Here is a 15,715-nt window from a genome sequence, read left to right on the forward strand (position 1 = left end):
GTATTGGATTGCGTTGTTTCTCATGCACAATATCACCGATGTCCCCTAGCCGCTCCAATGCCGACCTGGCGTGCAATCTCGTGCCTTTTGATATCGTATGTTGGTCACATATAATTTAGCAAGCAAGATTAAAATGATTCAATGCTTGTTGCCCAGTGACATTGTTCGTCGTTTATCTCTGGCCGATCTGCTGCCTCTGCATGTGAGACCTGCATGGATCTCGGCATCCAGCACACGCATGCTACGAGAAATTTCAAGATAAGCGCAGGGCGTCGGGTGAGATTGGATCTTCACCAGTGAGAAAGCCAGGCTGACACAAGTGCTGAGGTGATTACCGCCTTGGTATCATCTGACTTGCGAAAACGGCCGGAGGGTATCGGACCCTTGGAGGCTGAGTGTGGAGGCGGAGAAGCGTCCGGGCGCCCCCGTTATTGACCAGTGTGGAGCCCCGGACGCGTGCCGTCCGGAGCGCGGGCAGCGAATGAAGACTGAGCTGGTCAGGCTGAGGTGGGCTAGGCCGTTGTGGGTGAGAAAGTTGGACCGTTAAGCGTCCACGATAGACGCTAAGGGGAGCGTGGTTCTGGGGCTGCTTATCCGCGCCCTTGTTAGCAGTAAGCCGTAATCACAGGCAGGCGCTTCTGGTGGAGCTGCGTCTGCTCAAGCAAGACAGATCCCCGAGTGACTCAGTTGTTTGTTCTGGTGCAAGTCGAGCGTGTTACTTTTGTTGGTTGGCACTTTTGTAGTAGCGTATGATTTGCACGTCTCCAACCGTGAGTCGAAGGCAGGGAGGTGGACCCAGGACCAGGGACCTTGAAGGCCAAGGTCGGGAACTCGAGCATGTTGCATGCGGCACAGTCGTTGGCCGATATGCGACAGGGTGCAGAGGATGAAAGAAAGCAAAGTTGTTATTGGCCCAAGGGGCGTTTGCGCCGTTCGAATTCGCGCTGATTTGGATCTGCTGCGGTGGCTCTGCAGTCGGGACACCGGTCTCTCAGCCAAGAGGCAGCATCAGCACCTTGATGGATCCTGTCGGAACGCGTGTTACACTCAATTCGGAAAGGAAGGTCGCAGGGGAAAAGATGCCATAAGACCAGCTGATGGCTCCTAGCCAGCGCCTGCCGGGCTATCCCTCGTTTTCTGTCCCTCATCTTCGAGCCTTTTATGCTTTCCGTTATCGCTGTTTTGCAGTTTGAGGATTCTCCAATTCGTTCCTCCGAGTCAAAGGTTGTGAACGTCAGCCTCAACACCAATCACGACATGGACGAAGAACAGTCTTTGCTGATGCGGATTCCCGCCGAGATTCGCATGATGATTTACGAGCACCTTCTGGACGACGGAGGCGAAAAGAAACTTGCGATCCGCAACAAAGCCATGCACCAGCTATTCGCAGCCAATCTGGGCACGTATAACCGGTCGAAATACCGAGTAATGCAGAGATCCTTTCAACGGACCTGCTTCGAGACGACGTACCACCTGGCGGCGAAGACGAAGATGCATACCGCAATCATGGCCGTCAACCAGCAGGTCCACCGCGAGACGAGCCATATGCTGTTCGGCCTCCATAATTTCGACTTTGACGGCGACATCGAGGCGGTTGTGCCGTTTCTCCAAGACCTGACACCGCGGTCGCGGGCCATGATTGGAGAGGTGACAATCCGCAAGGCGAGCCCATTGCATTTCACGGATAGCGACCGGTCGGATTGGTCCAACATGTGCAAATACCTGCGGAGGCTGGACAAGATCATTCCCAAGCTGCGGGTGGTTGTGGACGGCGGCAAGCCTGCCGAGAATGCGTGGGAAGGCGGGCGGCAGCTTGAGGTGTCAGACCTCAGGCTGTTGAGTCTCATCAAGCACGAGAGCATGGAGTGGATTGCGGATCTGAAAACAGTCGAAGGCCTCACGGAGCTGGAGGTCGTCCCCCACATGCGCTACCTCGGGGCGCCAACGACGTCGACAGCGTTGCTGTTCGCGGCCTTCTCCGCGTCCATCGACACAGCGCTGGTCGATTTCCTGCGGGAAGACTGCAATCTTCCCGCGAAGGCAGCTGCCTCGGCTTGAAGATCCAAACTGCCCGGTCGACCACCCGGGGAATTGCATTTGCATTTGGCATTGAGGGTGTTGGCGTTGGGACAAGGAAAGCGATGGGGGGCGAGTTGCATTTTGGGCGTGCTTTGGCCACTTCGGGGATTCGGTGGAAACGAACCCATCCCACTGACTGCGGGGATGGTGGGCTGGGGGGAGAATAATTGGAGAGAACGCGGAGAAGAACGAATGAATCTGGCTGGCGTTTGTGGGCGTTTGGTCTTGGGTAGCTGCAGGCAGAGCAACAGCGCAGTGCAATGCGACGAGTAACGAAACCCAAGGTGTTCCGTTCCGAGGGCATTCGGAACCTAGGTAGGCAGTTAGCGCAGGGTAGCTTGCGTGTTAGATTTTGAATGACTCCGTCACGAGGTTTGAAATATCTCGTGTCTCCCAGCGAGACCCTTGGACCGTGAAGCAGCTGCTGAGTGAGTGAGACCAGACGAGGCTAATAAAGCAGACCGGAGGAGACGCTGGAGCTGGGGCGGCTGCGTGGGCTGCAGTTGGAGAGGCGGTTGGAGAGGGATGGGATGGGATGGATTGACATGGATGTCGAGCCGGGGACTCGAGTGTGGACCTTGATAGCGCAGGTCCACGTCTGTCACAGCTCCTCCTTCCGGCGAGTGCCCCGCCTTGGCAGCATGCCGATCACGTGCAGACGTGATAATCTTATGTAAGGCACCGAGGGGGATCTCCTTACGTAAGGCCTTCTCCTGTTGGTGGATCCCGTCATTACATAATCTCGCATCTAGGCAGCCCGATAATCCGACACACTAGCCACCCGACAGCGCTGGCACCGAGCTGGACAGAGCTATGTGCCACAGTCACAGGCCATAGCAGGCACAGCATAGGTACCTATCCGTACCTACTACCTACCTAGGTACCCAAGCAACAGCAGCACGAGCAGCGCCGCAGCACCTGCACAGCCCGACCTTACCTCATCTGCCTCTCCCAGGCAAGCACCTCAGCCAGCAGCCAAGCACAAGCAGCCAACTCTCGCGATAACCGTCGTCACCTCTGCCCTTCAATCCGCCGACGTCCTCCACCATCCCCAGCCGCGCCAAACGACGCACCATCAGCTTGCGCCACCCAATCCCAGCCGCGCAATTGCCTCGATCCCCATTGCTGTCGCCTACCGTACCTCCGAGGCCCTCGTTGCTTCTTCCTCCATGAACTAATTCCAAACCCCCTACGTCGCCTCGATAGCTACCCCGCCGGTTCGACCTCGACATGTCTGCGACTCCCGTTCCGCCTGAGGACCAGGCACGCCTCCTCGAGGATGCCCTGGTCGCAGTGCGCCAGCAGACCGCCCTCATGCGAAAGTGCCTCGACACTCCAAGCAAGCTGATGGATGCTTTGAAGTGCTGGTACGTCATCCCCAATCACCGGATCCCCGGGAGCTCGACCGGAGCTCTGCTCCCACTCGCGATACCCTTGAATGGCCAATGCTGATCATCTCTTTCCTTGCGCATAGCTCGACTCTCGTTTCCGAGTTGCGCACCAGCAGTCTGGGTCCGAAGCAGTACTACGAACTATACATGGCCGTCTTCGATGCCCTGCGCTACCTGTCAGTCCACCTCCGCGAGAACCACCCCGTCAACCACCTCGCCGACCTCTACGAGCTCGTCCAGTATGCTGGAAACATCATCCCGCGCATGTATCTCATGATCACCGTCGGTACCGCCTATATGTCCATCCCCGATGCGCCCGTCAAGGAATTGATGAAGGACATGATGGACATGAGCCGAGGTGTCCAACACCCGATCCGCGGCCTCTTCTTGAGGTATTATCTGTCTGGCCAGGCCAGAGACTACCTCCCCTCGGGCGATGGTGATGGCCCAGAGGGAAACCTGTCCGATTCAATCAACTTCGTTCTCACCAACTTTGTCGAGATGAACAAGCTCTGGGTGCGCTTGCAGCATCAGGGCCACTCCCGCGAACGCGAGCAACGGACGAGAGAAAGAAAGGAATTGCAGCTGCTGGTGGGAAGCAACATCGTGCGACTCAGCCAGCTGGTAGACCTCGAGACTTACAAGTCTGGCATTCTGGCGCCCCTGTTGGAGCAGGTGGTGCAGTGCCGCGATGTTTTGGCCCAGGAATATCTGCTCGAGGTCATTACCCAGGTCTTCCCCGACGATTTCCACCTCCACACCCTTGATCAATTCCTAGGGGCCGTGTCACGCCTCAACCCCCACGTCAACGTCAAGGCCATCGTCATTGGCCTGATGGACCGCCTGTCAGACTACGCCGAGCGCGAATCCAAGGATGAGACGGAGGATGACAGAGCCAAGGTGGAGGAGGAGGCTCTTGTGAAGTTGCTTGAGAAGACGAGTTTAAAGAAGGAGAGCCAGTCGGCCGCGGCTAGCACGCTTGCGCCATCAGAAGCCGGAGACGAAGTCAGGAAACTGGATGACCTCGACGAAAATGGAGCCCATACGAACCCGCAGACCAGCGAGAACGAGGCGCGTGCTCAAGAAGATCTTCCTCCGCCAGAGCCCACACCGTCCATCGCCGATACCGAGAGCACGGCCGTTAATGGGGACGGCAGCGCGCCAGAGAAGGGCATTCCGGAGCACGTCCAGCTCTACGAGATCTTCTTCAGCCAAGTCAAGAACCTCGTTGAGGCGCAACATTTGCCTATTCAGGACACGATAGCCCTGCTCTGCTCCTTGACAAACCTGGCCCTCAACATTTACCCCGAGAGGCTAGACTTTGTCAACCAAATCCTCGACTACGCCACCATCAAGGTCAGGGAGAACGCGAACAACGCAGACTTGCACTCTCCCCAGGCCCAGCAGAGCCTCCTGGCCCTGCTCCAAGCCCCCCTCAACCGATACCTCTCTATTTTCACCGCCCTCTCCCTCCCTACCTACGTTCCTCTGTTCCAATCGCAATCATACCCGACTCGACGAGCGGTGGCTGGCGAAGTGGCTAGGACCCTTCTCCAACATCAGACGCGCATCGCGACACCCAGCCAGCTGGAGAACGTCTTAGAAGTGCTAAAGGTGCTCATCAAGGAGGGCTCTCAGCCGCCAAACAACTACCCCGGCGTGGCACAGCGCCGTAATGTCGAGACCGACGAGACGTTGGAGGAGCAAGGCTGGCTGGCCAGAATTGTCCATCTCATCAACGGCGAGGATAATGACACACAGTTCCGCTTGTTGCAGATGACGCGCAAGGCGTACTCTGAAGGCAACGAGAGAATCCGCACAACAACACCTCCCCTCATCACAGCTTGCATGAAACTGGCGCGGCGCTTCAAGCTGCGCGAGCACTATGAAGACAACTGGGAGACTCAGAGCAACGCCCTCTTCAAGTTTATGCACTCTGCCCTGAGCACTCTGTACACCCGCGTGAACGGTGCCGGCGCGGCCGAACTGGCTCTCCGCCTGTTCTGCGCGTCCGGCCAGACAGCCGACATGACTGGGTTCCAAGAGGTCGCATACGAGTTCTTCGCCCAGGCTTTCACCGTGTATGAAGAGGCCATCACAGACTCCAAGGCGCAGTTCCAGGCGGTCTGCGTTATTGCCACGGCGCTGCACCAGACAAGAAACTTTGACAAGGAGAACTACGACACCCTCATCACCAAGTGCGCTCAGCACGGTAGCAAGCTCCTCAGGAAGCCTGACCAGTGCCGCGCCGTCTACCTTGCCAGTCACCTATGGTGGGCCACGCCCATGGCTGCCAACGGCGAGGCAGACGAGACTGGCGTAAGTGCACCTGCCCTGCATCTCATGACATTGACTGACACATTCCAGCTGTACCGCGATGGCAAGAGAGTCCTCGAGTGCCTCCAACGAGCCCTCCGCGTCGCTGACTCCTGCATGGAGACCGCCACCTCCATCGAACTCTTCGTCGAGATCCTCGACCGATATGTCTACTACTTTGACCAGCAAAACGAGTCGGTAAGTCGCATCCCTCTAACCCCCAAAACGGCGGCGGACCCCGATCTGACATCGATGCAGGTCACAACCAAGTACCTCAACGGCCTCATCGAGCTCATCCACTCGAACCTCGCCGGCAACCAGCAGGACTCGGCCTCGATTGAGAACAGCAAGCGTCACTTCTACCACATCCTCGAGAGCATCAAGAGCAGGCAGTACGAAGGCCTGGTTCTCTACCCCAAATGAGATGACCCGCCATCCATCTTTTTTGATTAGTCACAGTCGTCATCACGTTTTCACCCTCTCATCATATTCACATTTAACGACACTGTTACGGATTGGGCGCGAATGAGAGGGGAAGGAGAATGCAACGAGGAGATGAAGGATCAGGGTCGGAGGAGAGTAGGAGGCAGGCAGTGTCGTTGTCGTAATCAGTAGTGGTGGAAGCAAATAGTGTTGGAGTAAAGGAAGTTGTCGCGAGCAAGAAAAAAAGAGACGTCGTGTTCATACGATAAGCGCATGCAATCCCAAGTATTTTGTTGGAAAAAAAAAGTCCTCTGATGTACTGCATGATTTATAAAATTCCAGCGCTCAAGTAACTCCCAGGTTTTCTCCTTGTCGAGCTTCTAGGTCCCGGATGCGTCTCAAGAATCGCGGTGACCTCCGAGACGTCGACAGAACCCAACATACTTCACTTCAAAGCGCTGCACCACACATCTCTCACCACACTCTCCAATCATTTTTCAATATGAGTTGGGTAGTATATTCAAGAAAGAACTGCATACCAACCCAATGGGGCGCAAAAGCGTACTACCTTCCTCATTTAGCAAGCACAAACGACGAATGAAGCTGAATTTCGAGAAGCCCCCCCGTCACCGTAAACTCCATGCAATGCCAAACGAAGCAGACGGCCCGCAGGACGGTCCTCAATCCGTGCCGCGCGACTCGAGCTTCAGTATAAGATTTCCGAATAAGAACACAAGGGGAAAATAAGAGGTCACCGGCCTTGCCTCAAGGGGACAGGGCTGTTGCGGTGACAGTGGTGACAGTGGGCGAGTCGCCCCTTAATCTGGGACGAGACTTTTTTCTTCTTACAAAAAAAAAAACCGATGCGCGTGAGGGGGCTTGAGTTTAAAAAGAATTGAGATAAAAACGACAACAATGGAACGACAAGAGGTTCGTGGTGATATTGCTAAAACGGGGATCAGTCGCCCTTCTCCTTGGCCTCCTTCTCCCACGTCTGGAGCATGGCGGTCGCGTTCTGGAGGATCTGCGCCGTCTTGTCGACGAGTTTGCTCGCGAGGGCCCAGTCGCGCGCCTCGACGGCGTCGCGGATGGCGGGGAAGGTCACGGGGTGGTTGCCGGACCATGCCTGGGGGCCGTAGACGACGTGTTTGAACTGGGCGCGGTTCGGGATCTTGAATGTTCTTGTTAGCCTGTTTGGTGTGAGAGTATCGGGAATGAATTTTGACTTACGCCGCCGCCCTGGTCGAGGTCTAGTAGCGCCGTCTCGAAATCGGCCATGTGCGTGTTGAACTCGATGCGCAAATCGCCCATTTTGCTCGATTCCCAGCCACCGCCGCCCATGACGTTGGACTCCCACGACATCTCCCACATGGCGAAGCTCTTGAGGCCGATCTTGACGATGTCGACAACCTTCTTCAAGGGGTCGATGGAGAACTTGGCCTTGTCGATGTTGCTGCGGTCACAGAAGTTGGAGAGGTCGTTGACGTAGCGCTCGATGCGGTCGCCGTAGCCCACCATGTCGAATGGTAGGACGGGCTTGTCCGCCAGCTCGAGAACCAAAAGGCCGACGATCTGACCCATCATAGCGTGGTAGGTGAACTCTGGGTCGCCGATACGCTGAACCCATTCGTAGTTGTCGTAGCTGGATTGTTTAGGGTAGCGAGCACCTCGGAAGCCCAGATCGAGAGAGCTCGTGCCGGCAATGGTCTGGAAGGGGACGTAGTCACCACTCATATCCAGCTCTTCGAGATCGGCCTGGCGCTGGTCCCAGAGACCGCGCAGGGTGTTGTTGAGGTTCTCGTCAAAGACGCGGTCAATCACGCGGAGCACCGATTGCTTGAAGACGGGAGAGCCTGCGGCGTGAAACTCGGTGCCTGCGACAGCAGCGTCTAAGTTCACGTAGGCGAAGGCGTTCTTTCTGAGCGACTCGTCGTTGTGCTCGACAAATTCGGTGGAACCAATCATGTTGTACTCCTCGGCGTCCCAGGACATGAACTCAATGCTCCGAAGTGGGCGCCAGCCCTTGCTGACGAGCGATCCGAAAATGCGCGCCATCTCGATGAGGACAGCTGTGCCAGAGTGAGGCTCGGTAGCGCCAAACGCCCAGGCATCGCGGTGGTTGCCGATGATGATGGACTTGGCGTCCTGCTCGATACCCTCAATCTTTCCGTAGATGTTCCAGATAGCCTTCTCCTGAACGACGTCATTGTCGTTCTTGAGACGGACGATGGGTGATGAGAGATTGCCCGTCCACCACTCGGCGACATCAGGGACACCACCTGCCCATTCCTTCGGCACCTGCTCTCCAAATCCCTTGATGTGTTGCAGCAGAATCTGAGCATCACGCCACGCGAGGGGCAAGCTCGGAATCTTCTGCAGGCCTGGCGTCTCGTCCGGCTTCATGCGCGGCAGGTTCTTCTTGCTCTCCCAGCCAGGGGTAAGGGGGTCGCCAATCACCCAGTTGGACAATGCGACGGATCCTCTCTGGACACCATCCGCAGGCATGAAGCGGCCGTTGGGCGCAACATCTCCCATCCTGAAGCCGTCGTCCGCCGGGTCGCTGTAGACGATGCACCCCGCAAAGCCGGCCTCTTCCGCCGCCTTGACCTTCAGCGCCAGGTTCGCCTGCGGGCCGTAGTATCGAACTAGCGCAATCGCGCCTTTGGTGTCGATCCCGCTGTCGGCCAATTTCTTGAAATCCGATCGTGCGCCGTAGTTGGCGTAAATGAGGGGCCCCTTGACGTCGCCGGACTTGGACAGACCGTGGAAGACCAGAGTCTGGTGCCCCGCGGCCTCTCCGCCCACTTCCTCCTCTTCCAGCTTCGCAGTCCACTTCGCCTTGCCGTCGTCGCCCAGTATCTCGACCGCTCGTCCGCCGGCCTTCGGGTAGTTCATATATACGTAGTACTCGTCGATGTTGACGTAATCCAGCCCGGCCCTGGTGAACATGGACTCGACGTCCATGGCCAGGGCGTAGTCGCCCTCGGTTCCTGCCATGTGGGCGTACTTTGTGTAATGGGCCACGGAGGCGCGCAGCCTGCGGGCCTCGACGTTGCCCTGGACAAACTGGCGCACGTCTTCGGGGTTGAAGCGCAGGCCACCATTCATCCTCCTCGCCATGCTCGTAAACAGATCGCTCATAAACAGGGCGTACAGAATTCCCATGACAAACAGGATGGCAAAGACTCGTATGAATATTATAATGGCCGCCCGCGCCTTGTCCTTGTCCCAGTTTGGCAAAGCCTCCCGCAGCCTCCTTCTCGCTGACGTCGTGGTCGTGTTCGCATCGTTACCGTCGTTGGAATTGTCGTTGGAACCAGATGGTAGCCGGATCGTAGGGCGCTGTATCCTTGGCAGCCGCCATCGCCAAGACCACTTCCAGCGGGACAGGGAGAGGGCGAAAGGTATCCTCTTGCCCCATATTGAGGAGCGCGACCTGTCGTCGGGCTCGCCAATCTCCAGCTCCTGCATTTCCCTGCGCACGTACGCCGTCTCGTCGCCATCGTCGTCGCTCCAGGAGCTGTCCTCGTCGTCTGTCTCGACCGTTGGTTGGCGGTAGCCGCCGGGGCGGCGGGAGGAGGTTGCGGCGCCATTGCGGTGCAGCAGGGACTGCGACTCGGTCTCGGTCTGTGAGCGGTCGTCTATCGGGGAGCGCGGGGGGTTCCAATCGGACGGGTTTGCCGGGCCGCCGACGGCGAGGGCTTCGTCGTACGAGGGGATTGGTGGTACGGACTCGTACCGGTGGTCGCGATCCGACGGCATCGTGGCGTGTGTGTGTGTGTGTGTTCGGTGGCCCCGGAATCAGGGGTTCTGCGATGACGAAAGGGTGCTTGGTTGGTTATAGAGGGCGGCTGATGGCAGGCATCAAGAGATGCAGCGGCGAAAGAGCGAGATTGGTTGTCGAAGCCGGAGATGCAGTCCGGGCAGTGAAGGAGTGTATGTGTTCTTTGTGTGAGGATCGTGGGTGCAGGCGCAGATGAGATGCAACGCAACGCAATGCAGTCGAGTACTATCGAAGAACAGGCGCGCCCATGGATGCCGCTGCGGTACGCGCAGACATTGACCGGGTCTAGAGTCTATCGGGGCGGCGAGGAGGAGGACGGGTCGAGTGTCGTTGTCACGATACCATCCCGGCAGGCGGCAGCAGGTGAAGGGGTCGATGAGGGAGGTCTGGTCGTGTCGAAAGCACGGAGCTGGCGATCTGTGATTTGGTAATTGATTATTCGAGGTTCACTTTGTTGGAGGCGTTGCCGTCGGGTCCCGTCCCAGTAGTCTGTTCCAAAGTGGCAGTCGGGTCCTGGTCTGGTCCGGTACCATCTCAGCAGGCCGTCGTCCCGTCCGTGCTGCACTGCAGTCGCTGAATTAAACTGCACCCGCTGAAAAGGACCTCATTACAGTGCTGTGGCAGCCGCATTAGTGTCCGTCCAGGGACTCGAACTCCCGAGTGCCTGCTGAAGCTGCGTGGCTGCCCACTGTCCTTTCTGTCTGCTCACTGAAGAAGGGACCCTGTAGCTGTCCCACTAAGCGAGAGACTAAAGCCAATCAACGACCTTCAACAGATCTGGGCGATTACGCAGGCCTGTTCACCTCTGCCAATGAGAACCGTGGATACGGAGGGAGCCCCCCCCACTCTGGACTCGGAGAGAAAGAGGCAGCCGCGTATCGGCCTTTGTCGCCTTATGTAATCACTTCCATTGTATCAGCACGTTATCCAAAGGGACAGGGGGCTGAAATTATGTCATCAGCACCGCCACCCTTGGCCGTCTCCCACGACGCAGTTGGCCAATGACCCCTGACATGCTCCTCGGCAAAGTTCCCCTCCTTTCTCCATCCCTTGCCTTCCCTTCCAAGCCGTCTGCGCAATCAGCTGTGGTTGTGCAATCGCAGACCACACCAAATCCCTGACACTCTCTCTCCTTTTCGACTGGCGAATCTCGTTGCTCCACCGTTCTCCACCGTCCGCCACCTGTAACAAGAAAGGGCCTCCTTGCTTCCACTCTCAAACGTGCCTCCGGAGGTTCGCACTGGTTTCATGTCCCCCCATGGAAAGGAATGCTGGAAACTCCCCCGGGGCCCTCCGTGCCGGCCCTGAAAATCCGGTACGGAGATGCTGCTTTTGGCCCAGACCCTTATTCCCCGGTGCACCGTATCCGGGCCCTTGCGGGCGTGCCGTGCTTCTTTTGATGTCGTCCGAATGTAAGGCTGTGATGGATACTGACTATATCTCTTATCCAAAAGCACATACAGGTTGTATTTCCCTTTCTAGCGCTTCTATCGACGATACCCTCAAACGCCGTGCTGCCCTGTTCATTCCGACACGAATTCCGCGCCGATTCCGACATTTCCGCCCGAGAAACAATTCCCATCAAACAAACAAACATCGCTCACCAACGCCGATTCCCTCACGATCGAAAACATGATAATCATACCCGGATACCCTTTACAATCGCCATCTGGACCGTGTCGTGGCTCATAAGGCACGCCAGCTCCAGCGTAATCGCGTGGTGGAAGTACGCCGCCATCGTCCCGGGGCAACAACCAGCTTCGTTTCGCGCAGCCTCCGCCACGAGCTCGGCCATCGGGTACCCTTCCGAAAGACGTCCGATGATTAACTGGTTGGCTTGGATCACGAGGGGCACATCCGGATACCAATCTGCGGCGGTTGTGGTTAGCAAGCCCTCTTTGTTCGCGCCGCAATCGCAGGCTACAAACCTCGGTCAAAGATGAAGTGCTTCCTACAGAGCGTCAGCAACCAGTCAACGACCTCGATCGGTGGGAAAATCATCGCTTACGATGGCAATTCCAATGTCGCCGTCGTATTAGACGCGCTCGAGCGGCTTGAGCCGCTGCAGATGCTTTGTGCCCTCCCGCGCATGCTGTTTCCTTTGTTTCGTCCGTTCTCGGCCACTTCGTGCATTTCCCGACCGGCGATTGTTTCTGCCCTTTGTGATTCGGTTCAGAGCGTTCCAAGAGGCATGGAATGTACATTTCTACACTTGCAGAAGATTCGTACACACGCGCATATTATACGCGCAGCGTCGTACATTTTGCGTCGCCCATGAGCGTGTTTGAGCACATTTTAATCAGCAATGCGCGCCACAATCCATCCAACCAACAAAACCAACTCTTGGTAGTGGGCATACTTGCTCAGAGGAAAACCACTTCTTTCGCAACTCAACAGCCCAATTAACTCAGTAACCTTCCATTGTAGAATCGTCAAATTGCGACACTAGTAATCGTGGGGGCATAACGCTGCCACCTTTCGAACCTGCGCAGTTTGCCTCACGTCCAAATAGCAGGTGGGATATTCCAGCCTTTACGAATTGCCAGCGATTGGAACCTGTTGCTTTTAACCTGCTCAGAGAAAAGCCACCTCTTTCGCACTTGGCTTGTAAGAACCCAATCGACCTAATCGCCCTTGTAGAGTCGCCAAGTTGGGCCGAACGACGCGCCCACCTTTCGAACCTGCACGACTTGCCTCAGGTCCAAAGAGCAGGTGGCATGATCCAGCCCCTACGAATTACCAGCAAAATCATCATTGCTCAGAGAAAAGCCATCTCTTCCCCAATTGCCTTACAATAACACAATTGAGTTGATTGTCCTTGCATTGCCCTTGTAGAGTGGCCAAGTTGTGGCACTAGTAACCATAGAGGCCGAACGACGCTCCCACCTTTTGAACCTCCGCGATTGCCATTAAAGCGACCGAGGATGTCCAAAGAGCAGAATGCGATCGAACACCCCATACGAATTACCAGCAATTGAATTACAATTTTTTTTTCGCCACATCTTGGGGTATTGCATCGGTACCGTCCTGCAGGCTCGCGGAGCCTTCCGTTTCGTAGGTAACAAACCCCCCCAGAATCGGGACTAGGCCCGGCGGGGGGTGATCGATCGCGTTCGAGAACTTTGGGGGAGAAAAAGGCAGTTTTGGCCAATCCGACCAACGAACTTCGCGTTTTCGTTGCATCTCCGCGGCGAAATGGGCAAGGAACACTCGTCTGGGTAGCGCTCGCACGTGTTCCTATAATTTTCCGTCCGCTACAGTCCCAATTGGGAACTACTGGTATTTGGAAAACAATCAGCCAACCGTGATCTGGCAACCGTCCGAAAAACGAACTTGTGGGGGAAAGGGGAGGAGTTGTTGGAACCTGTCAGAAGTCTGAGCAACACCGTTCTTGAAACTTGACGGATTGCCAGTTGTACAGTCCTCGCACATAGGCGGAAACTTGTATAGTCTGAGTCGCATTTGCTTATTTCTTTCGTATTCGTAGCTGTAGTTGCGTTTCGACGTGAGACATTTGCCTGCCCACGCGGCGACCTGCAACTGTAGAAATTGAGCTCCAGCTGGCAGAACGCAATTTCCCATCATTGAGACCTATTTTTCTGCAAATCGAAAACCATAAGCGAATGTCCCGAAATCGTTGTTTGCGGATTCAATTACTTACAGCGTGTCCATTTCGACGCTGCTTCACATCTAGCAGGCCAGATACCGTGCTACAGTCGTCTACAGGCCACGAGCCAGTTGAATTATGACGAAGCCGGTCGATTCTGGCGGGTTATCGAGAATTGAAAAAGGTCGTCCTAATTCAATTTCGTTCAACCCGTCACGTTTCACCCGTCCTGTACACTCGGGGAGCCGCCCGACATTGTCATCTGCCAAGTTTCGTGTTTGTCATGCGGCTCCAACGAGGGAACGATGCCTAAGTCCGATCTCCTAGACGAGGGACTGGCTTGTTTGCCAAAACAAAAAGGTTCAAACAGATTCGAGAGAAGATCGCGTTGTCAGCCTAGTACACGCCGTCAACACCTAGGCTTGGCAGATTGACTGTTCCTATCAGCAAGACTTGCGTTAGCCAATGTTGAACCCGCTTCAAGCTCTCTTTCCGTCCAACATTTTCCCGGAAACAGTTGAACAAGGGACTGTTCACTTACCGTGCGGAGGTTATAGAATCATTGGGGTTTTCCTTCTAGGCCCTCATAATGCTCCAACGAACGGCCGCAATTAGGTTCAGTCTTAGACGCACAACTGGAAATGCTGTATCGCAAGGAATTGAGCCGAGAATAACAGCGACAAAAGCTTCAATTACATAGCCACCTACACGGCGTTTGCGACCCAGCTTCAGCAACGTTTGACGTTCCTGTCCCACAGATCTCGAGTTAGCCACTGTCTAATCCGTTGCAATTCTCTTCATTCCCAACACTTTCTGGGTTAAAATTGAAAATGTACTCTTCACTTACTGCGCTGGGTTGCGAAGTCCTTTGGTGCCCTTCCGATCCCTTATGCCTGTCTCCCTTATTCCATTGAAACTGAGGCCGATTACATGGCTGGCATCCGCTCTTGCAGAATCTCGCTCGTTCAAATAGCTTGCAAATAATCCATGCGCCGAGCGCACTCGAGATAAAATAGCTTCTATTTCCTAAGTGAGTTTCAGTCTCGTAACTAGAAGCGATGTTGTTCCCGTACCATATTGAAGGCGCCCAGCCGCGTCTTCACCATTTGAAGAGTAGGCGTTCCGATTCTAATCAAACTTTTCGATTCTTAGCGATTCTTTCGATTCTAGGCGGATGTGTCGATTGCGAAGCTTGCATATTGTTAGCAACTACTTCTTGTCGTCGCATCAGCAACTCGGGTTTCCTCGAAAAACCCGAACAATTCAAAGAGCGTGCGTACCTTTGCGAATTTGCGAGCGTTTCCACGCAAGCTTCAGCCCATTATCCAAATGCGCCGCAAATGCGCTCATCAGTGCATGAAGTCCTGTACGCTCTGTAGATCTCGCATTAGCCCCTCTACTTGTAACCAGCGCTTTCTTATTCGTCACCTACCACGGGGACAAACGGACTTACCCAAAAAAAAACGCATCTTTTGGAAACCATCCATCCGAAAACTTCTGTTCGAATCACCTATTGTTATCCGACATCGCCTTGTCAAAGTTGTTATTTCGTCATTAGGGGACAGTTTGCTGTATTCACGAATCGTTCGACTAAATTCTCCCACCGGTTCCGTAAGGATGGGAAAGTCTACACTTCGAGTCATTCAAGTTGTATTGTGTTGTATTGTGGTGTACAACCGGCTCAGGCCGTTGATCGACTAAACCATCGAACTGGATCTATCAAACTCTGCAAATCTCGTATTAGCCAACTATTCTCCACGCTGTGGCATGTTGTTTGTGACTTGTCGTAGAGCAGGCCAAGAAGGAAAAAGAAAAGAAAAGTCAACTTACACCTCTACGAATAGCCGTTGATGGACAACTCCGTTACACCGCTCTCCCCCACGTCAACGAACCCTTTCCTTCCAGATCCAGAAGAAACGTTCTACAGGCTCACTGCGTCTGCATACTGACCGCTGTCTCAAAAGCCTTACCGCTGAACCCTCCCTACATAGATGTATCAGCAAAACTCGGTTTCGGAAAACAGCGGAAAAGACGGGAGTTGGGGGACAATTCGGTCTCTGGGAATTTAAGCCTAAAATGTCTCAGAGAAGTCCGCGTCTCTCGTATCGGCTTATG

General features: G+C 55.2%; 3 protein-coding genes across 3 annotated transcripts; 2 read left to right on the forward strand and 1 right to left on the reverse strand.

Annotated features, from left to right (window-relative positions):
• Positions 1–1,257: 1,257 nt before the first annotated feature.
• COL26b_007222 (uncharacterized protein) lies at positions 1,258–2,058 on the forward strand (the record flags this gene model as incomplete). The annotated part of the gene is made up of 1 exon (XM_053180020.1): positions 1,258–2,058. One exon carries the CDS (start codon positions 1,258–1,260, stop codon positions 2,056–2,058), a length of 801 nt encoding a protein of 266 aa, XP_053036082.1.
• A 1,251-nt stretch (positions 2,059–3,309) lies between these two features.
• On the forward strand, positions 3,310–6,209 carry COL26b_007223 (uncharacterized protein; the record flags this gene model as incomplete). The annotated part of the gene is made up of 4 exons (XM_053180021.1): positions 3,310–3,446; positions 3,554–5,789; positions 5,838–5,984; positions 6,045–6,209. 4 exons carry the CDS (start codon positions 3,310–3,312, stop codon positions 6,207–6,209), a joined length of 2,685 nt encoding a protein of 894 aa, XP_053036083.1.
• A 958-nt stretch (positions 6,210–7,167) lies between these two features.
• On the reverse strand, positions 7,168–9,971 carry COL26b_007224 (uncharacterized protein; the record flags this gene model as incomplete). Its single annotated transcript, XM_053180022.1, has 2 exons — positions 7,168–7,380; positions 7,440–9,971. The coding sequence occupies 2 exons, from the start codon at positions 9,969–9,971 to the stop codon at positions 7,168–7,170; spliced, it is 2,745 nt and encodes a 914-aa protein (XP_053036084.1).
• Between the last annotated feature and the right edge of the window lie 5,744 nt (positions 9,972–15,715).

Source organism: Colletotrichum chrysophilum (genome assembly GCF_026319265.1).
Source record: "Colletotrichum chrysophilum strain AFK26 chromosome Unknown scaffold_57, whole genome shotgun sequence".
In the NCBI taxonomy this organism is placed as follows: domain Eukaryota; kingdom Fungi; phylum Ascomycota; class Sordariomycetes; order Glomerellales; family Glomerellaceae; genus Colletotrichum; species Colletotrichum chrysophilum.